Source organism: Nannospalax galili, unplaced genomic scaffold (assembly GCF_000622305.1).
Source record: "Nannospalax galili isolate Female #2095 unplaced genomic scaffold, S.galili_v1.0 scaffold453, whole genome shotgun sequence".
Classification (NCBI taxonomy): domain Eukaryota; kingdom Metazoa; phylum Chordata; class Mammalia; order Rodentia; family Spalacidae; genus Nannospalax; species Nannospalax galili.
The window spans coordinates 2,789,835-2,813,013 of NW_008334081.1; the positions used below are offsets into that span (position 1 = coordinate 2,789,835).

Here is a 23,179-nt window from a genome sequence, read left to right on the forward strand (position 1 = left end):
AATTAAAACAAAATCTCAAGTCTATTTAAGGGAACCAGGGAGGAAGGGGGGCAAAGGTGGCACGCCCCCTCCCCGCCTCAGACTATCTGTTGGCCCAGGGTGAACAAACGGGGTTTTTTTTTATTCAGAGCCTATCTAGAAGTATAGAAAATACTCTGGCTTCTACTATAACATCCCACCAAGAGCTGGAGGGAAGACTAAGCAGAAACAGACCAGCAAGTCTAGTTCAAATCAGGCCACTCACTACCCCAAATGGGAAACACAAGAACGGCTCTGTGATAAAGGAACATACAATGTCTCAGTTCATCTCTACGGCTTCTCATGCGTAACATCTAGAATTAAGGGGGGGGGGCACTAGGCGATAAGGTCAAAAGAAAACGTGCAAACAGAAATATGTGCAGCTGCCTCCTGGAGTAACGGAGCTATCACAGACAACTTCAGCACAGCAGCAGAACCTACTAACGAGGGTCAAATCAACCTCCAGGAACTAAAACTGTAAATTCATGTCAAGGCCATGAGAACAGACAAAGTTGAAGACTTGGGGATGGACAGTAGGAAATATATATACTCAATCAAGCCTGCCTGGAGAGAGAGAAAGATAGGATCAAGGCAAAGGGATATAATGGAAACTGAGGCAGAATAGAGAGACAGAAAATCAGGTGGCCCAGGAAGAAAAAAAATTCAAAGGAAATAAAATATTCAGAGATGAATAAAATCATAACACATAGAACACTTATAGGTTACCATGATAACAGCACTAAGGGGGATCTGGTAACTCTAAAACAAGGAGCTCAAGTCTGGCAATCTAACTTCACAACTGACAGAGCTAGAAAACAACAAAGTAAATGCAAAGATGAAAAGGAAGGCAACAAGCCGGGTGCGGTGGCGCATGCCTTTAGTCCCAGCACTCAGGAGGCAGAGGCAGGCAGATCTTTGTGAGCTCAAGGCCAGCCTGGTCTACATAGCGAGTTCCAGGACAGCTGGGGCTACAGAGAGACCCTGTCTCAAAAAAAAAAAAAAAAAAAAAAAAAGGAAGGCAGCAGTGGAGAAGATGAAACACGGGAGAAAATCAGCGGGAAACCCCAGTGCTAGCTCCTCAAGGTCACACTCAGAAAGCTCTGGGCAGTGACAGAAGAGAAGCCCAAACTACCAAAACCTAAAACAAAGCAAGATCACTAAACAAGTCAGCTGTGTTTCTTTGTATCAGAACAGATAACTGGAGCTTGAAAAATCACTTATAATAATAATGTACACAACTACAAACTAGGGATAGATCTAACAAAATACATGCAAGTCCAATACACTGAAAACTACCGGGAAGTTTAAGGTAAGAGAGCTACATAAAAACTGAGTTTTGGGGGTCTTTTCAATACATGGTATGAAGCAGGGCTGTCTTTGCAGATGATGGGGTGCTGGTAGGGTCTGGCTATGACCTCATACCACACAAAGTAGCAGCTTTAAACATCCAGATCTTAAAAAGGATAGCCTACAAACGTTTTGAAGAACAGAAAGGTAGATAAAAAAGAAGTTGACAACAGAACTAGAGTATTTCCTTCTTCAAAGGCAATGGAGAGATGGCTCAGTGGTTAAGAGCACTGGCTGCTCTTGCAGAGGACCTGGGTTCAGTTCCCAGCATCCTCATGGCTGTTAACAAACTGTCCATAACTCAGTTCCAGGGGGTCTGACACCCTGTTCTGACTTCTGTGGGTGTTGCACAATACAGGTACTCTTTTATACATGCAGGCAATACACTCATACACATTAAATAAAAATGATTTTAAAAAAAGCAAAAAACCAACCTAAACAACCAACAATAGAGAAAATGCCCACTTCACAAGACTGGGAACACCAAGGGTAGAAAAGCAGGACAAGGATGAACAGCTCCAGTGTTGTCTAGGTACACAGTTCTCACCATAGTGAGAGTGCTTCACACTCCTCCAGGATGGTACAATCTGGAAGGCTGCCCATGGGGGCAGGCAAGACACACCCTTGTACACTGCTGCTGGGTGTGTAGAGCTGCAGCCACTCTTAGCACAACTCAGCAGTAACTGCAGACACTCACGGAAGAGAAACATGTGACCACACAGACCTGCATACACATGACCACTGACAGGGTGGAGCCACTCAGTGTGATGAACACTGAACAAGCAGCAGCATGAACGAATCTTAGCTGTCACATGAAGAAACCAGACACACACTAGCACATGCTGTCTGGCTCCATTAGTGGTACCTCCACTGTGAGACCTCTCATTCGCAGCGTTGAAGCTGGGTTGGTGGCTGGGGGGCATGTGGGTGAGCTGAGCAGCACACCTGGGAGTGTGTACAACTACTACATTTCACCTCAGTAAATTGGTTGTTTTAAACCTTTGTGTAGTGCGTGTGTGTACATGCTCGTGCATGGCATTCATGTGCCACAGAACTCATGTGAAGGTCAGATGAAAGCCTCGGTGTTGGTCCTCACCTTTTACTTTGTTTGTGACGGTTTCTTGTTTGCCACTGCATAGGCCAGGCTAGCTGGCCTCACAGTGCCCAGGGCTTCGCGCACTCGTCGTCTACCCCACATTAAAGCACTGTGCCTGGATTTGTGTGTGTTCTGGGGATCTGACCTCAGGTTCTCGTGCTTGCATGAGCACTGGGCAAGTGCTTCACCCTCTGAGCCATCTCTGTAGCCCTAGACTTGACTCTTTAAAGCAAAAACCAAAACAAAACAAGAAAAATCTATTAAGCCAAAGTAATTAAGACATTATGGTACCAGTGTGGGACCCATATGAGCACCACAAACCACTAAGAACTGAGACAGAGTCCACTGAAGGGTGGTAAAGAGGCAGAGATGGTACTGTGGGCAGCAGGAAGGGCAGCTCTTCAGCAGGGGACAGAGCAGGTGGAAATCTACCTGGGAGGAGGACTGTACCCTATTGTACACACACACATTTCAAACCCCATGGATTAATAACCTAAAAAAAAGGCTTTGATTAAACTACAAAGCTTACAGAAAAACAGAATATGGTCTTCTTGCCAATTAGATGTGTATGAGTGTATTACCTGCATGTAGGTACGTGCACCCCTATTGCGCAATGCCTGTGGAGGACAGAAGAAGCTGTAGGATCCCCTGGAACTGGAGTTACAAACAGCTGTTAGCTGCCATGTGGGTGCTGGGATTTGAAACCAGGTCTTCTGCAAGAACAACCAGTGTTCTTAACTGCTGAGCCATCTCTCCAGCCCCCTCAATAAACTATTCTAAAAGCAGACCCCAGAGCAGGATGCAGTGGCACCTGCCTATAATTTCAGGACTTGTAAGGCAGATGTAGGATCAGGAGTTCAAGACCAGTCTGGGTTACATGGGACCCTATCTCAAAACACAAAAACAAAACAACAAAAAGGAAAACAAAAAAGTAAAAGGCTGAAAATGCTATTTGGGGCCCACATCACTGATCACTCAAGAACGGTACCTATGCAAATTATACAAAGAACTCCACGGCTTAAAAGGCTCAGGAGAAATGGTGCAGAGGCCTGAAGGCCCCTCAGTAGGAGAAACCAGAACACATGAAGATGCCCCCTGCTGTCGGCAGTCCTAGAAGCACAGCCTAGAAGCACATCATTCCAGAAGGCAGCCACATCAGCACCTGGGAGGAGGCTCTGTCAAGCATGTCAGTGAGTGCAAGCCTGGACCTGCAGGTCCATAGCTGCTGAGGCAGGGCCAGCAGACTGGTAGGAGCCTTACTTTACAAGGTACAAGCTGACAAGAGGGCAGCAAAGGTAAGGTGGAGCTGGTTGGGCCTGGGGACCAGCAGTTACTTTTAGGCTCCTCAGGGGTCTGGAGAGAACAGAGAACAATGCCCAAGGAGCCTATAGTCAAGTCAGACTTATGTGGAGAGATGGAGATAATCAATCAAAACACTGAGTCCTTGGTGCATGCCTTTAGTCCCAGCACTTGGGAGGCAGAGGCAGGCAGATTTCTGTGAGTTGAAGGTCAGCCTGGTCTACATAGTGGGTTCCAGGACTGCTGGTGCTACACGGAGATCCTGTCTCAAAAGACAAAAAACAAAACAAAACAGAAAAACCCCAGAGTCTTAAGGCCAGTAGGGTAACTGGCAAACCACCCACCTTGACCCTATCAAAGCTCTGAGAGGGGCTCTGAGGATTTCCAGAAGTGGCTGTGAGAATAGCCTCAGAACAGAAAGCTGTCCTGAAAAATGTGTTTAAGGGGCAGATAAACCTTATTCCTAAGAGCCCCAAGTGAGCAATCCCTAGCGATCCACCAGTGATGAATGGACAAAAGACTGAATTATCAACCAAAGGAACATTACTCAGGCATAAAATGGCATACTCTGGAATGTGAACAGGTCCTGTCTTCGTCCAGCAGGACTTCTTACTCTCAGATTGTTCAACCTCCCAGCCTTATCCAAAGGTTGTCCCCACCCCCTGAAGCACTCTGTGCCATTCTAGGTGAGAACAAGCCTCCTGCAATGACAGAGGCTGAACCTTTGTATACATCTTATCCTTGACTCCTTTGGGAAAAATCAATGGTTCTCATATCATTCTGACTGTACGTGGGGAGAAGGCCTTTCACACAGGTGACACACAACAGCTTCTTTTATTTTTTTAAATTTTATTATTTTTATTTTATGTGTATATGTGTATTGCCTGCATGTAGATAAGTGCGCCAGTGTCATGCAATACCTGAGGAAGACAGAAGAGGCTGTTGGATTCCCTGGAGTCACAGACAGTTGTTAGCTGCTGTGTGGGTGTTGGGATTCGAACCCCGGTCTTCTGCAAGAACAGTCAGTGTTCTGAACCGCTGAGCCATCTCTCCAGCCCACAACAGCTTCTTACCAATAAAAATGAAGCTACCCTTTTTCCTTCTTCTAAAAGGCACTTTCCAACTTGGATACACTTTGAGAACACGCTAAGCAGAAGAAAGCCAGACACAAAAGACAAAAGAGCAGCAGTAGGCGGGCTCATCCTTATGAAATGTCAGAGCAGGCCGGTCTGTGGAGAAGGCAGATGAGTGGTGGACAAAGGCTGCCAGAAACAGGGCTCAGAGGTGATGGCTGAAGGGCACTGGGTTTCTTTTGAGGGCTGGGGTGGTAAAATAAGTGAGGTGGTTTCACAACTCTGTGAAAATACTAAAAAAAAAAAAATCACAGAATTATATAACCTACACAAGTGATTTTCACAATAGGCAAATTATATCTTTAAAAAACAGTTGTTGTGGGGCCAGTGAGACGGCTCAGTGGATACACGTTCCTGCTGGGAAGCCTGATGACCTGAGTTCGATCCCCAGGACCCCACAAGGTAAAAAGGGGAGAACCAACTCCTACAAGTTGTCTTCTGACTTCTACATGTGTGCAGCAGCAGGCAGTGTGCATACACATGCACACACACATGCACACAAAATAAATCAATAGAATAAAAAAATCAAACCAAACTACAGTTGCTAGGTATTGCAGCTATTTCTGATACTGAGGCAGGGGACTGCTTTAAGCCCAGGAGTGCAAAACCAGCTTGGGCAAGACAGTGAAATTCCCATCTTAAAAACTAATTCAACCAAAGCAAAGCTGGGCGTGGTGGTGCATGTTTTTTAGTCACTGCACTCAGGCAGCAGAGGCAGGCGGCTGGATCTCTGTGAGATCAAGGGCAGCCTAGTCTACATGGTGAGTTCCAGGCCAGCTGGGGCTACAGGGAAACCCTGTCTCAAAAAGACCAAAAAGGCAGCCTGGTCAGGGAGACTCTGCCTCAAGAAACAAAAAAAACCCAAAAAAAACCCAAAAGGTGGCGGGGGCAGATATGAGAACTGGCAGATGCACAAAACGTGAGAATTGTGGAGCGTAAAGCGGCAAATGTTCCTCAGACCCTCCCCACGTCAACAGAGCACTGCACCTCTATCAGCTGAGTCCTCAGCTGTGAGCAGAAGCCAAGAATCTGAACTAAATGAAGATGGGTGTGCAGCCCAACAGAGGGCACCTCGTTTGAGGACCTGGCCTGGCAGTTGGGCTATCCCCTCCTTTTTGGGGTTGAGAGTGGAAATATCAGGAGATTCTCAGGAGAGGTTCATCCCCAAGACACCCACTCAGCAAAGGCGCTATCATCATTATCACCCAAACCCTCCACATATGAACAAATCTGGGGATCCTGGGTGGCCTGACAGATCTTGCAGTCCAGTCCCATCTATGTAGTCCGGGAAGGTGGACTTCAGAGGGCTCTCACCACCTCCCAGTGAAGAGGTCTTCCTATACCTGTCTGACTGTATAAATGCTATGGCTCACACCTAAGCCTGCCTTACTCGTGGGGCTCTGGAGCTTTTACACACACAGGCAGGGGTGTTGCATGGCCAGCTCCAGAAACTGTTCTTTTTTATTTTTGAAGATTTTACAATTTTATTAAATTTTAAAGAAAAATCCTCAGGGTAGGCAAACTAGTCATCTTGGCAGCTGCCTTGAGGAGGAGAATGGTGGGGAAAGGGAAAGAAAGCCATGAAGCAGTACAGGTTTAGAGCCTGCATGGAGGTCAGACACATGCCTGACTGGCAGCCAGAGGGCTGGGAGAAGGAAGCTTTAGAAAAAGTAAAGAAATGGGGCTGGAGAGATGGCTCAGCAATTAAGAGCACTGACCGCTCTTGCAGAGGACCCAGGTTCCATTCCCAGCACCCACATGGCAGCTGCGAACCATCCTTAACTCCCTCCAGTTCCAGGGGAATCCGAAACCCTCTTCTGACCTCCATGGCATTGCACGACATGGGTGCACTCACATACATGCAGGCAATATACTCATACACATAAAAGAGAGAAAGTAATCTAAGATGCTAGGGGCAGCCCAAAGCCTTAAAGAGAGCATGTTTAGAAAAGGGATCTGAAGAAGAAGAGGGCAGACTTACAGAGACATGTCTATGGGTCAAGAAGCTCTGTGTTAGGAGGTGGGATTCCAGGTAGGAAAAATCTGCTATTTCATTAATGCACTAGGTATTCCGCCCATCTATTTGGCATAACTTAAGGTGAACCTGCTTTCCTAGGGGTGATTTTATGACCAGATGATTGACCAGTGAAACTTATGGGGCTATTTGCTACTCCAACACAGGATTATATGGGTGTGTTCCTCAGCTCTTTCTGGAACTTCTGGCAGGGAACTGAACCCAGGTCCTCTAGAAGAGCAGCCAGTGCTCTTAACCACTGAGCCATCTCTCTAGCTCCTCGTATTTTTTTGTGTGTGATTCATTATACGTTTCTAACATTTCCCTGCTGGGTGACTTTCAGTCCCATGTGGTTTATGAGATTACCCCCAAGGTCTGGAGTACTATGCATATCTGAGGTTATGCCCACATAAACATGGAATCTTTCCATGTAGCTGTCGAACTCCTGCTCCTCCACATCCCAGAGCTCTGGGACTGTGGTGTACACCACCACTCCCTGCATGACCTTTTAGCTGAGCTTCTCAAGGCCCATAAATTCCCATCAGTGGGGCTGCATATAGCTCTGTTCAGTGCTGCTTAGGATGGGTAAGGGCTTGTGTTCAATCCCTAGCACCATAAAATGTACAGCAGTAATAATTTTACCTCAAGATTATATTGAATACACAAATTAAAGAAAGATGACATAGCACATATATCCACACAACAGCCTACTGCACTGACTTCAGGACTCATGGACCTTGTCAGTAGAGGCAAAAATTTCATTTCACTATACCTTAAAAAAATGGACTAGAGAGATGGCTTACCAGGTAAGAATATGTATTGCTCTTTCAAAAAAAACCTGAGTTTAGCTCCAAGTTCCCACATCAGGTTGCTCACAACTGTCTCTAACTCCACCTCCTGAATATCTAACAGATGCCTACAACCTTGGGCATCTACACTCATGTTCACAGATACAATCATACATGCACATAATTAAAAATAATAAGAGATAAATCTTTCTAGAAATAAAGGAGTGATAATAGATAAGCTCCTTTTATATATATGGGCCTGGGTTGGTGAGATGACTCGGGGTTAAGAGCACCTGCTTTTCTTCCAGAGGACCTGGGTTTGACTCCTGGCACTCACATGGCAGCTCTGGCTCTGTCACTTTTCTGGCTTTCGCAGGCACTACATACACACCAGTAAACATGTCAGCCATCAAAACACTTGTACATATAAAATTTTTTAAAATTACTTAAAATATATATATATATACACACATATATACTACATCTTACATGCTTCATGCTAGATTAAACTCACATGCTTTGTAGTTTTTTGTGGCTATGTAAATCTAGTTTTCCTCACTTCTCTTCTAATTGATTATTGATGGTTCATTCTGAGGATGCTTTCTTTTGAGGCAGAGTCCCACTGTGTTTCACAGGCTGATGTGATACCCCTGGACTCAAGTGATCCTTCTTTCTCAGCTGGGGCTATAGCCATGTACCACCATACCCAACTGAAACATGTAATTTCTGTATATTGTGTTGAACTGGTACAGGTCTGTAATTTTCTACCAGCTAGGATCTTTGACACACACACACAAAGATTTTACTTTTGTACCCTCTTCTGGGAAGACTCTATGTTTTTCCCACTTAAAGCTATTAATGCAGTGAATTTTATTAATATCTTCAGTGTTGAGTCATGTTTGCTTTGGGGAGATAACTCCTACTACTTGTCATGATATATTTAATAATTTTTCACATGTCATCCATTTTGGTATCAGCATTACTCATAAACTGAATTGGGAGCTTTATAACTTTTTCTGTTCTTTATTGAAAGATGATGTCCTTGGGATTATCTGCAGACCTCTGGTCAAGTGTATGGGCTACAGGCTGTGGAGCAGAGGCCCAGATATTGGCAGTGTTTTCCTCCACAGTTGCTTATCTGTCCACGTCTCCTACCCTACTCTAGCTGCAAATTCATATTTTCCAAGGTTCAGACAAACAGCAGATTAATAGCCACTTCTTCATGTCAACAACAGAATCATAACCCACAGGAAACCAGGCAAAGACTGAATATCCAGCACACAGAGGAAGAAATAAAGCAGCCAAGGAGCACAGGAAATGCCCTTTCACTCACAAGTTAGACTGAAAACAAGAATGGGATTGGAGAGTCCAAGGTAAAAGGGTGGGAACCAGTGATCTCAGGCAATGCTAGTGGGAGTGGATTTGTTGAGCAATTTACTGGTATCCCCCATTCAAAATGTTCCTATCTGTTGGAACAGTAATTTTGGAGAAATTTGTCCAATAGACTTGGGTATATTTGCAAAGCTCAACACCACAAACATAAAGGGATATTCATAACAGAAAAACAACAAACCTGAAAGATACAGGGGCCAGGTAATTACAGTGTGAGTCACTCATACCCTGAAAGGGTGTGAGAAGGAAAGAATAAGAGCTAAGAACAGTGTTAAGAAAACTGTATGGCAAAAGACTGTCAGATGGTGTGACCCCACTGTCCCATGCAAATACCCTATGGAAACATCTGAGAGGGAGGCTGAGCTTACCTGCTCTACATGGGGCTCCTTGGCAAAGGAGATTTTGGCGATGGAGTGAGATGCGATGCACAACTCCTGTCCGTTCACCTCACCCTCCTCCACTTCCACGATGCCTGCAAGCAAGAGATGGGCAGTTAGTTCAGTTCCAGGCCACTCCCACTTCAGAAGCACTGTGCTTCCCTGTCTGCAGCAGGCAAGGGAAAGTTGAACTTTGCTACTATCCAGGTATAGTGCTTCTCCCTTCTCATTTGCAAAATGATTCAGGACTTGTTCCCCACCCCCATGTATGTATGTATGTACGTACATATGTATGTGCAAGTATACTCACCTGAGTCAGAGGTCAGAGGCTGACCTGGGGTGTCTGGCTTTCCTTCTTATTTTTTGTGAGACAAGATCTCTCAGTGAACCTGGCACTCACCCTTTTGCTAGGCTGGCTGACTGGCTAGCAAGCCTTAGGGATCCACCTATTTCATAGCCCAACAGATATGTGCCACTTTTATGTAGTTAAGGGGATCTAAATTCAGATCTTTCTGCTTGTTCAGAAACCACTTTACCAACTAAACCATCTCCACACCTTTCAGGGCTGGATAGATGGCTCAGTGGTTAAAAGCACTGGCTGATCTTCCAAAGGACCCACATGGCAGGGCTAACAACCACCTGCAACTCCAGTTCCAGGGGATCTGATGTCTTTTTCTGGCCTCTGTGGGTATTGCACAACATGGGTACATTTACATATGTGTAGGTAAAACACTCATACACATAAAAAAGAGTCTTATTATGTTGCTCAGGCTGGTATGGAACTTATGGGGTCAAGAAATCCTCCTGCCTCAGCCCTCTGAGTAATGGGGAACACAGGTGGGTAGCTGGGAGCATAAGTATGCACTACCACACCTGGCTTTTTTAATCACAAGGCTTTTTTTTCTTCTTCTTCTTCTTTGTCTTTGAGAGAGGATCTCCCTATAGCCCAACTGGCTTGGCACTCACTATATAGACCAGGCTGGCCCCAAACTCACAGAGATTCATCTGCCTCCTCCTCCCAAGTACTGGGACTAAAAGTATGCACCACCACACCCCGCCTTGTCACAAGGCTTTTTATAGTTCAGAGCAGGTGCTTAATGGTGAGTCATTCTTTACAGAGGTGCCCTGAACTGCAGCTTTCCTAGTACGCTTCTCAATGGGCCAGGTGTAATACCATCCTCAGGTCAAGGACCACCCTATGCTGAGGGCAGAAGTAGGGCCACACAGGCCTCCGGCTTCTGTTTCCATGCCAGGGCACTGGGTCAGCTCCACTCCAAGCTGGTCAATCCTGAACAGGAAGGATACTGGGCAGGGTCAAGGTCACACAGGCTGTTGAGTGGTTTCTGAGTCATGAGCTTGCCAGACTTCCATACAAAGACCCTGTAGCTAGTCGGCCTGTTTTTGTCAGGTCTTGTGGTTGGGTACAAGCAAATGGTTGCATGCAAGCATCAAAGGACTGTGGACATGTTCGGAGGAAGGCAAGTCATGGCTCTAGTCCATGGAGGACCATGTCTTTACTGTCCCTTCAATACATGTCCATGAGCAAGAACGCAGTTAGAGGTGATCTGAGATGACTTGTCATAACACTGGCCAGCAGGCCCTAGGTTGGGGACACCATACCTGTGTTCTGGGCACTGATGAAGGCCACCTTATTGGTGTCAGGCTTGAGACGAATGAAGCCACATTCTCTGTGCATTGGCTTGTGCGTGTCTGGATGGAAGGAGTTGAACCTGGATGGGAAGTCAAGAGATGCATGCCACCTTGAGATTACCTTGGCGTAACAGCCATTGCAATGGAATAAGCAAAACAGTATAGTGATGATAGGTCTGTAGTGACAATACGAGTTTTTACTATCCTAGTAGAAGAGGAGGATCCTAGGACCTTCCCTAGGATTCTAGCCATTCCTTTCTTCTGCTCCACCTTCCAGATACAACTGATCGTGAGAGATGCTAGCGTATACTGAGTAATGCAAACGGGAACTCTATGAGGTCATCATTCATGATGGGGTGGGACCTTGCATGATGCAGTTGTTTTGGGGTCACCCACAGTCCTATAAATAACCTCTTACCCATGATCTGTAAATAAGTCCAATAAACTCACTGGGAGTCCTTACCTTTGGTCTGTAGTTAGCGCCCTATCTGGGGTGAACAGGTGTTTCCCCAGGACAAGTTCATACAACAAATTGGTACCCCAACATTTGGCACAAGAGAAATCACAGTTTGGGAGTGGTAATTTACAGTCTTCCCTTTGGGTAGCAAGGCATACAACTGAGGCTGAGCTTTCTGAGGATGGAGTATCTACACAGGGGCCATCCTGATAACGGCCTTCCTTCTCCATGTGGTATGCCTTCTTGCTATGGCAACTGAGCCATGTGAAGGTGAAGTGTTTGTAGTGGTGTAGGAGGCAATCCTCAGGATGGTTATCTTGCTTCATGTGGCATGGAGTGGCATGCCTTCTTGGTGAGTGGGGTCCACCATGTTAGTATAGGCCAACCTGAAAACAACTGGACTAGAGAATATAGTGCAGCCTTGGAAAGTAGCACATACTATGGGAAACTCTTGCAGCAGTGACATGACTGCTACTATGTTAAGAATTGCGACTGAAGTCAAGGTGGTCGTTGAACAAAACCTGGCTTATAAAAACATTCTCCATGTTAAGTCTCAAATTTAGCAAGTAAACTGGATAAAAGAGGACTACTTCTTGTTGCCAGACAGACACACACAAGAGTAAAAATTAGATCTGTGTTAAAAAATTTCTCCTGAGAGTCAAAAACTTGAATCCCATGGGGAGAATCAGATAGTAAAGAGAGGGAAAAAAAGAAGGAAAATTAATGATTCAGCACGCAGAGTCGGGGTACAGGAAACCAAGATTAATCAGGGGAGTACTCCTCCAGGGAACTGCTTGAGCTGGGAAGGACTAGTAAACAATCAGTGAAAGAACCTCATAGCCTGGCTCTTAAGGATGTAGGACATGGGGGCAGATAGGATCAGTCTGAGTACTGTGGAGGAAGAGAAACAGTAACACAACTAACCATCCCTCCCTGGGACAAAGGCTACATAACCTGAGACAATGGGAGGGAAATCAGTCCCTGGTGGACTGGCTCATAGGAGCCATTAGGGACTGTTATTGCCAGCTGAGGTCTCCATGAATATTAGGGTCTGTAATAGAAGAGGAAGGTATGAAAGAGGTGGTTATGATAGATGCCAGGTCACTTGAGCTGGAAAGGACAGTGTTCACTGGTTAAGGAAGAAGTTAAGGGCTGGAGAGGTAGCTCAGTGGTTAAGAGCACTGGCTCCTCTTGCAGAAGACATGAATTTGGTTCCCAGCACCCACATGACAGCTAACAACCATCCACATAACTCCAGTTCCAGGGGATCTGACACCCTCTTCTGACCTCCACTGGTATTGCATGACATGGGTGTACTTACATACATCCAGGCAATATACTCATACACCTTATAATAAAAATAATAAAGCTGGGCGTGGTGGCACACGCCTTTAATTCCAGGACTTAGGAGGCAGAGGCAGGCTGATCTCTGTGAGTTCCAGGCCAGCTAGAGCTACAGGGAGACCCTGTCTCAAAAAAGACCAAAAAAAAAAAAAAAAAAAATAAAGCCAGGCATGGTGGTGAATGCCTTTAATCCCAGCACTTGGGAGGCAGAGGCAGGTGGATTACTGAGAGTTTGAGGCCAGCTTGGTCTACAGGTCAGCTGGGGCTACAGGGAGACCCTGTCTCAAAAAATTTTTTGTTTTAAAAAAGAAAGAAAAGTTGATTCAGTGGGGAATGGGAATAGTATAGCGCTTTAGAGGTTTAGCTGGGCCTATTAGTGGGCATGATCTTTACAAAGTAGGAAAAGTTTTGGCATACCTGGGTGACTTAGAATGATGTGTAACTCTAGTTCCAGGGAATCTGACGCATTCTTCTGGCCTGTGTGGGCATTGCATGACACCGGTGCACTTACATACATGTAGGCAATGCACTCATACACATAAAAATAATAAAAATGAAAATATACATAAAAAAAGAAATTACGTTGGGGGTGGAAACTACTTGCCCAGCTCTGGACCCTCTCAGCAGCCCATGTAGCTGAGGAAGCAGCAGCAGCACTGGCTGTGTCCAGAGTGTCCAGAGTCTGTCAGATCCAGGGTGCCAACAAGCAGCAGGTTTGAGCATAGTCCTGTTTCCCTCAGCACTGGGCTAGGCTGAACAGCTTGAGTCAGCCCACTAGGAATGGGGAGATGCTCAGCAGTCCCATGGCAACCATGATCAGTGATAAGAAGGCAAAACAGTTCATGGAGAATGGGTCCTAGAATGCTACCTAAGGCCTCCTATCCATGCCACCACACCCAACGTGCTCTTTTAAAGAAACAACTGATACGAGGGAGAAAGTGTTTTCATGCTATATTGGATCTTTTGAAAATTTGTCTGTTGTTATCTCCCTTTTAGTTGCTGACTCCTGAGGTCAACTGGCACTTGCTTGGCTGTGGGTCTTGAGATATCCTGCCCATGCTCTAAAAATGGTTTCATTACATGAGTGGTATAAAGCTAACCTTTGAATGTTTTATAGATTTAGAAAAGTATTTGGAGCTGGGTGTGGTGGCTCGTGCCTTTGATCCCAGTTCTTGGGAGGCAGAGCCAAGTGGATCTCTGTGAGTTTGAGGACAGTCTGGTCTCCATAGCAAATCCAGGCCAGCTATGACTACAGGAGACCCTGTCTCAAAAAAGAGAAAAGGAGAAAAAAAAAAAAAGAAAAAGGATTTGGAAAAAAAAAGTTAAAAAAGAAGTTATAGGGCTGGGGAGATGGCTCAGCGGTTAAGAGCACTGACTGCTCTTGCAGAGGACCCAGGTTTAATTCCCAGCATCCACATGGTGGCTAACTACTGTCTGTAACTCCAGTTCCAGGGGATCCAATGCCCTCTTTTGAACTCTGTGGGTATTGTACAACACGGGTGCACATACACACATGCAGGCAATATACACACACATATAAAATAAAAATAATAAATAAAATGTTAAAAAAATAAAAGTTAGAGCCTAAAAGAAAGTATACTGCATGGCTTCGATGCTATAAGGGCATTAGAATGAAAATCCTAGTGTGAGAACTGGGTTACCTGTTGAGAGCTGCTTGCTGGTTAGGGAGTCCTCAGATGATAACTACTGGCACTACTGTTAGCTACACTGCAGAACTCGAAGGCAGGAAGCTACTCTGAGGACACTGCAGGCTCTGGGTACAGGCCATGCAGAAATCAAGCTGGGACTCAGCTGGGAAGAACTGTCACCCACAGTCCTGCTAGCCTGCAGCTCCTGAGTGCTGCACTGTCAGACTGCTAGGCAAGATGTGTCTGTTGGTGCATAACTGTTACTAGTACAACCAGTAACTTTCTGGATTTCTACAGAAGAGAATTCACATTTGGTACTGTAGATCAGCAAAATCTGTGACTGGAAAGGCTACAAGCCTCGGGATGGATTTTGTTTCGTTAAACTGATATATGTGCCTACCAAACGGCCTTCTAAACATCTGTTTATGCCCACAGAGAACAAATGCTATTGGCCTTGGAAGCAGACCTCACAGTGTGTGAGGTGGTAAGGTGGAGAGACTTAATTGGCTAAACTGCTGAGAATAAGTGACTGTTAAAGTGATATGGTGGACCAATGTTTAAAAAAGGATCATATACATATTACCCTTCTAAGGCTAAAGGAACTTTACAGAAAGGGGGTGAAAGAATGTCAGAAATAAGGGAAAGGGGTAGAATGTTGTAAGATAGCCTTTTCCTTCAGGTACAACATGATCATCCTATTGGCATCTTGAGGCAGAGATTTCCTTGACTCAGTAGCCATGGCAACAAAATATGCAGAATAATATGGTGATAGCCACATGGTAAGGGAGCTGCCAACACTCAGCACAGGACCTGCACCAGGGATCCCATCCAGTACCCTCTCCTGCCAATCCAACGGCTGCAAGTGGTCTTGGGAGATGGTAGACTGTATAGGAAATAGAAGGTTAACTATAAGGGAACTCCATGCTGTAGCCTCTATGAGGACGCCATTCATGACAGGGTAAGACTATGGTGATACAGCTGTTTGGGGGTCACTCACATTCCTCTATGTAACCCTTACCCATGTTTTCTAAGTAAGCCCCCAAAACTCACAGGTTCACCAAGTTAGATCTTGGTAGAATCTTGATTTTGGTTGATGCCCTATCTGGGGTGAATAGCTCATGTCTCTCCAGGAGAAGTTCACAGAGCAATGTAAAAAACACTGTGGAAGGGGCATTAGCCATATGTTTGCAGGGGTATAATCTAATCTGACCAAAAGTGGCTCCTCCAGCTTTTAACCCATACATTGAATCTTGTCACTACCCTTCCACTTCTTTGTTCATTTTGCCAGTTGATCAACTCTTAAGGACAGGAAATTATTCTTTATGAGTGTGTACGGTGCTGGGATTGAACCCAAGGCCTCAAACACGTAGCACTAGCTACACTCAAGAACATCTCAACAATATGGAGTATCCTTTCTCAGAGGCCTTTTCAGCTCTTGCACCTCAGGTCTGCAGTTCTAGGCACATCTGTAAACATTGCAGGCAGTCACACAGAACCCTACCCTATCAAGACTAAAGGCATGTACTACCACACCTGGCATTTATTTTTATTTTATATGTATGACTGTTTTGCCTGCATGGATATAAGTGCTTCTGTGTTGTGCAATGCCACAGAGGCCAAAAGAGGGCATTGGATCCCCTGGAACTGGAGTTAAGGACAGTTGTTAGCCACCATGTGGATGCTGGGAACCAAACCCAGGTCCTCTGCAAGAGCAGTCAGTATTCTTAATCGCTGAGCCATCTTGCCAGCCCCATTTACATGTTTTGTTTTGTTTTTTTTCCTAGTGCTGGGAATTGAACCCAGGACATGCTCTCTTTACTTTTTAAATTTTGAGACAGAGTCTTCTTATGTAGCCCAGGCAGGTCTTGAACTTCTGATCCTCCTGTTTCTGCCTAGAAAGTGCTGGGACTGTAGGTATGAGCCATCTAATTCAGCTATTCTAGATTATTCTGTAGTACTCAGAATTTCTAGGTTTTGGTTTATGTGCAAAGCTATCTTTTAGTTCTGAGACAGGGTCTCACTTTGTAGCCCTGACTAGGCTGGCCTCAAACTCACAGAGATCTGTCCTTTGCCTCCCAAGTGCTGGAATTAAAGGTATCTGCCACCATGCCTGGCTGGCTTTTCTTCTTTCTTTCTTTCTTTCTTTCCTTTCTCTCTCTCTCTCTCTCCCTCTCTCTCTCTCTCTCTCTCTCTCTTTCCTTTCTTTTTCCTTCATTCTTTCTCTTACTTATTTAATTAATTTATTTATAGGGAGGTGTCTCGCTGAGTAGCTGAGGCAAACCTGGAACTCAAGATTCTCCTGCCTTAGCCTCCAGAACACTGAAACTGTAGGCATGTGTCTCCACAATCAGACAATCTTGTTTTAAAATGTATCATCTTATATCATTTTGTATTATGTTTAATTAAATAAATAAGGGCAAAGTAATATTGCTAGGCATGGTGGTACATGCCTATAACACTAGTACTGTGGTAGCTGAGGCAAGAGGATTGTGAGTTTGAGGTCAGTCTAGGATATACAGTGAGTTTCAGTTTGGGGATACTCTATTTTTGGTCTTTTTGAGACAGGATCTCCCTGTAGCCCCAGTTGGCCTGGAACTAGCTATGTAGACCAGGATGTCCTTGAACTCACAAGAGATCTACCTACCTCTGCTTCCTGAGCACTGGGATCTAAAGGCATGCACCACCACACCCGGCTCATGATGTGCTTTCTCAAACAAAACAAAACAAATGAAAACAGTAACGATAACAAAACAAATTCAGGTATCCTGATCTGAAAATCCAAAACCCAAAATGACATCATATTAGTGCTCAACAAGTTTTGAATTATAGAGAATTTGGATTTGGATTTGTATATTAGGGATGTTCCCCCAGTACAGTCTATGCTAATATCCTCAGACCAAAAATCTCTGGATCTGAAACAATTCTACAGGCATTTCAGGTAAGGGATACTCAACCTGTACCAATAAGATGATTTAGTAAGATTCTTTTCTTTTTTTTTTTTTTCGTCTTTTTGAAACAGGGTCACCCTGTAGCCCCAGCTGTCTTAGAACTCACTATGTAGACTAGGCTGGCCTTGAACTCGCAGAAATCGGCCTGCCTCTGCCTCCCAAGTGCTGGGACTACAGGCGTGCACCACCATGCCTGGCTAGATTATTTAAAAGAAAAAATATATATATATTTAACATATATATATATTTAATTTATTATTTTTTATGTGTATGAGTATATTGCCTACATGTATATGAATGCACCTGTGTCATGCAATGCTGCAGAGGTCAGAGGAGGGTGTTGGATTCCCCTGGAACTGGAGTTAGGGATGGTTTGTAGCCGCCATGTGGGTGCTGGGAATTGAACCCAGGTCCTCTCCAAGAGCAGTCAGTACTCTTAACTGCGGGGCCATCTCTCCAGCCCCGATTTAGTAAGATTCTTAACACAGAACTCTGGAGTGGAGACTGAAACAGGGATAGAATTTTACTTTTTAGTTTCTGTATTTCTTTATTATTTGGCCTTTCTGAGGTGTTAGGGAATGAACCCAGAGTCTTGTACATGCTAAGCAAGGACCCTATCATTGAGCTATGCTTTACCCTAAGAATTTTTAAAACATTATGTATTACCTTTGTAATTACATTTCAGTCATCCTACCCAACTCTGTCTCCTTAAAAGTAGCACTATTTCCTATTTGTGTGTGTCTGTTTGTGTGCCTGTGCACACACATATAGACATAGGGAAGGACCTTACAGGGTTTTCGGTTTATTGTATGGAAAGATTCTGAGAACCACAATATTAATAGCTTGACTGAACCTTCAGCTAGTTCAGAGGCAAATGTAAAAGCAAGCCACATCTTATTTTTTACCCTGGATGACTGATTTCCACACAGAATAGACCGACACTAGAGGTTTAATTAAACACATATACTTTTTTTTTCTGCTTGGATCAACACGCCTGTAAACTTGTGGACTGCCTGACATCTTAAAGTCCCATTTCACCCACCCTGTGCTTCAGCTGCCAGGTCCTGGGAAGGAAGGAAGTGCTTTTCCGAGGCAGATCAAAAGCTACTTTTGCATCTTCCTCTTGGCATTTGTCTTTGCTCAATTTGAAGTTATGTGCAGACCTAGGCGTCCCATGAGCCAGGTGGGGACTTACGAGAAGTTGAGCATAGGCTGGCCCACATGGGAGATGTGCACCTCCTCCAGGTACTGGAAGGGCTGCAGTGTTGGAAAGGTCCCGGCTCCTGGAGGGTCTGACAGCCAGGTGCCCAGCATCCAGGACAGCGGCTCCACCACTGGGTTCATCTTGGGAGGCTCTGAGGATGAAAGGATGGGACAGTGAGCAACTTGCTTCCTTTAGTGGCTTGATGGTCTTTGGGTGGAGATCTACATGTTGCTGCAGTGTGCTGTCTCTACAACAGCCACAAAACCTAAACGCTCTGTGGTGAGATCCTCTTCAGAACCTCTGCAGTGCCCACAGAAGTCTGGCCCCTGCCCCCAACCCCCATCAGGAGTCCTGGCACTGGGATTTAGTAAGTGAGAGAAGGTGCAGACAGAATGAGGTAGAGAGCAGCAGGGACATGAAGGCAGTGTGGCTCTGAGGGGGAGCAGGGCTGCGCCTGCATGGCTGGCAACTACACAGAAGACTTGACTCTTTCTCCCAGCAGGGTTAAGCTGTTTCCTTCACTACTGTGAAGATGATAATACCTGCTGAATTGAGGGGTTGAGAAGCAGGGTTGAAGGGCAGTGGGGTAAGGCTAATCTGTCAGGCAGTTCTGTGGGGACAGAGGGGCTGAGTGCTGCTCAGAAGCAGCTTTCTGGGGTTAGGTCACATGACCCTAAGGGTGACATTACTTCCACTCTGCTGGAGGCTATGCAGGTGCCTAGTACAGTCCACCAAGATGATTCTCACATGTGGCCAGAACTCTGCCTGCTAGGACCCACTTCTGGTGTTTTCTTATACCTCAAATCTGAGTACTTGAACCTGGAATTTGGAATTCAACTTGTAGGAAGAACAGGAGATGCATGAGCTCATTAATCTACCACGTGGGATTTTTTTTAATCTACCAACAGATACCAAGGCAGAGACCCATTTTCAGAGACCAACAACCATCAAAGTGTCCTCCGAGCCAAATCTATCAGGCTAGCCAGGACAGAAGCTTTTGGAACCACCTCAGCTCTGAAATCACACGGCCTTGAGCTATTCATGTGAAAGCACTGGGAAGAATATTCAGTTAAGAGAGATCTTTAAAGGGTCCCACAGGTAGAGAAGACCAAAAAGCCAACGAGGGGCTGGGCCTAGTGGCAGAGCCAGGGCACACAGCAAGAACCATAGTGATGGAAGGTGGCGATCAGGCTCAGGGCAGGCAAGCCAGGCTGGTAGAGCAGGAGTGGAAGCCTGGCTTGCCTCTCTCAGGACTTCCTTTTCAAGCTGCCTGTGAAAAGTTGCAGAGTGAGGAACATTTTAACTTGGATACAACTCTGATTCAATAATAAAGAACTTCACAATCAGGACTTCAGTGCAGCCTTTAAGGAAACAGAAAAAAAGCTTTAGAAACAGAGTATAAACTCTGGAAGAACTGGGCTGGCAAGACCTCTGCTCTGCCTGTCACCTGGGATGGCTACATCAGCTCATTCAACATGCCAGACATTTCCCTGGAGATAGATACAGCAGCTTGCTCAAAGAACACACATTACTGCCTACCCTGCCTAGTGGATGCTCCAGTGGGGGGAGGACTGGTGAGTCACGAAGAAATAAGCATACCAGATGAGCTGGAAAGGGGATAGGGGCTCTTGTGAGTATTCTGAGAGTTTACTTAAAAGGGGCAGGATGGCCTCCCTTGAACTGTGCTGGCTGCACATCAACTGTCAAAGAGCAGATTGTGAAGACATGAGACAGAAAGGTCCTGGTGGCAGAGGAGGCGGCTTGCGACAGGTGGCAGAGGTGGTGGTGATAGAAAGGACAGGATTCTGGATTCATCTTGAAGGCTAAGCCAATCAGATTTGCTGATGGCTTGGATATAAAGGGTCCACCCTGAGCAGCTGAGAAGACCAGTTACCACCAAAGGGTGGCAGAAATATGGAGGAATACCCAGGAAGATCTGGGGGCGAGGTCTGCCAATAGGAATCCCAAGTCTAGTCATTTGAGATACAAGTCCGGGATTATCTTTTTCTTTTTAAATTTTTTTTTATTATTTTCATGTATATATGTCTGTGTGAGTATATGCCACATGAGTGTGGGTACCTGAGGAGGCCAGAAAAGGATATCAGATCCCATGGAGCTGGAATTACAGGAGGGAGTGAGCTACCCGACATGGGTGCTAGGAAGTAAGCTCAGGCCCTCTGGAAGAGGAGCAAGTGTTCTTAACTACTGAGTCATCTCACCAGTCCATCTTTCCCTTTTCTTTTTTGAATAGGGTCCCATGTATCTCCGGCTGAACTTGAACTATGTAGGGAGAGGATGACCTTGAACTCCAGATCCTCCTGCCTCCACTTCCTGTGTGCTGGGATTACAGGCAGCCACTACCATGCGTATTTTTTTAGGGTGCAGGGGACTGAACCCAAGGCCTTGCGGATGCTGGGCACGCACTCTACCAACAGAGCCACACACTCAGTCCAGTCCTGTACTTTAACACAAGTCATTATTTTTCAAATAGGCAGTAAAGGCTTTAGGGACTCTCTATAGCTCAGTAGATTTTTACCAGGTTCAGCACTGAAAAGATGTATTCTCTGTAAACCTCAAGTCCCTTGGGGAATCTCTGGCCTGACATGTATGGAGCAGTCACAGCAGGGAAAAGACGATTTTCACAGCCTGCCTTGCCTTGTTGAGCATAGCCAAGTTCTCTAGGCCCTGTACGGGAACAGCCATAGGTCATAAGCCCTGCTGGGTGTTTTCCAGCTGACCTCTGCACCTTAGGGTGGGGGTTTCAACTAAAGTGTGAAGACTAACTCAGCACTCTGGGTATGGGGAGTAGATGGAGGCTTCGTCTGGCTGTGATCCATGTTCCTATCAACTGTGTACCTCGTGAGTATGTATGTTTATACACGTCTCTCAGCATGGGGTTGGTTAGTATGTCATTCCAGAGTGTGCATGTCCTATATGCCTGTCAGTTGCAGTCTCTTTACTCTCTTCCCCTTGAAATTTTGTTTTTCTGGTTTTCTTTCCTGCCAGGACAGTGATGACCCATGCCTGCCCTCCTAGGGTGGGAGCTTGTAACAGCAGACAGCACAGACCCACTATGTCAGGAGGCAGAGCCAAGGGTGGATATTGCACTAAACTTCAAGTCCCACACCCTGGCTCCAGTCATTAAAGGGGAAGTCTCCACCCCATTAGAGGAGACTCAATGAATATCACAAGCTCCAGACACAGATGCCCCTTACCAGAGTCCACTATGCCTGTTCCCTATCTTCAATGTCCTCTGAAGCCCCTTATCCCAGCCTGGTACTGCCTCCATTATGGACCCCTCTGGCAGGGGTCATGCTTAGCCTCTCCTGCTTGATAAGCACTCCTCCAGCAGGAACAAGCTCAGGCTCCCTGAAATTCTGGCTGCCCACACCTTTCCTACTCCTGCCCAGACAGGGAGATTCTCAGGGAGGACGATCCTCAAATGTCAGGTGAGAAACAGAGACCAGGAGAGGGAAGACAGAAATAAAGAGATATAGAAGGAAAAAATGAGGCAGAGACAGACCAAGAGTGATCCCGTTCTTTCTTCTCTCTGATCTGTCTTAGTTTCTTTCTGGGATGCAATAAAGTAAGCAATCTGCCTCTTCCAGGAATTAAAAAAAAAAAAAAAAGGTAGTTTAGCAGGTATGCCACCAAACCTGACAACCTGAGTTAGATCCCCTGAACCCACATAGTGGAAGTGAAGCCAAGGAGTGGAATTAGGAATGATACCACCACTGTGGGGATAGGATACCATCAGAGCAAGGCCAACACAGAAAAGCCCATCATGTCTGCTGGCTGTTGAGAAGGAGCCTCAACTCTTAGGCCTGGGAGCCTTCTCTGGCCCTGGACGGACAGCAGGATGCTGATGTAGTTGCCAGAACAGGAAATGAGTAGGCCAGCTTCTGTATGCAGTGATACCACTGGACCATAGGAAAGCCACTAGCTTAGGCTCCAGTGCATTCATACTACGGAGGGAAAAGTATGCATCCATAGCTCAGCTTGCCTCAGCTAAGGGATAGGCACTATTATACGCACACAGGAAGAGTGACACACAATGGGGAAGTACACTGTGATTTATCCAGAGCCAACAGGGCCTTCATGCATAAACATGTAGTGAGTTGTTTTTTAAAAAGATTTATTTTAGCCGGGCGTGGTGGTGCATGCCTTTGATCCCAGCACTCGGGAGGCAGAGACAGGCGGATCTCTGTAAGTTCAATGCCAGCCTGGTCCACATAGTGAGTTCCAGGCCCCAGCTGGGGCTCTAGGGAGACCCTGTCTCAAAAGATGGGGGATAAAAAAAGGGGGAAAGAAAAGGCAAAATCCAATCACCAGCCAAATGAAGCTGCAACAGAAAGGAGCCCAAGGGGCAAAAGTGAAGACACAGAAGCACAGGTAAAGGGAGTTCTTTCATCGAAGACATGCATTTCCCAAGGGCAGCATGAATGCAGCCAGCGTACTCATCT

General features: G+C 45.7%; 1 protein-coding gene across 3 annotated transcripts in view; it reads right to left on the bottom strand.

Annotated features, from left to right (window-relative positions):
- Thap4 (THAP domain containing 4) overlaps positions 1–23,179 on the bottom strand; it is a 51,172-nt gene that overhangs the window by 760 nt on the left and 27,233 nt on the right. For 2 of the 3 annotated variants that reach the window (XM_008829159.3, XM_008829160.3), the window contains 3 exons: positions 18,708–18,867; positions 11,085–11,194; positions 9,456–9,559 (listed from right to left, as the gene is read on the bottom strand). In XM_008829159.3, the coding sequence (XP_008827381.1) occupies positions 9,456–9,559; positions 11,085–11,194; positions 18,708–18,867 (374 nt within the window). Of the gene's footprint in view, positions 1–4,782; positions 5,127–9,455; positions 9,560–11,084; positions 11,195–18,707; positions 18,868–23,179 lie in introns of those variants that run through there. The other variant, XM_017797168.2, reaches the window with a different exon arrangement.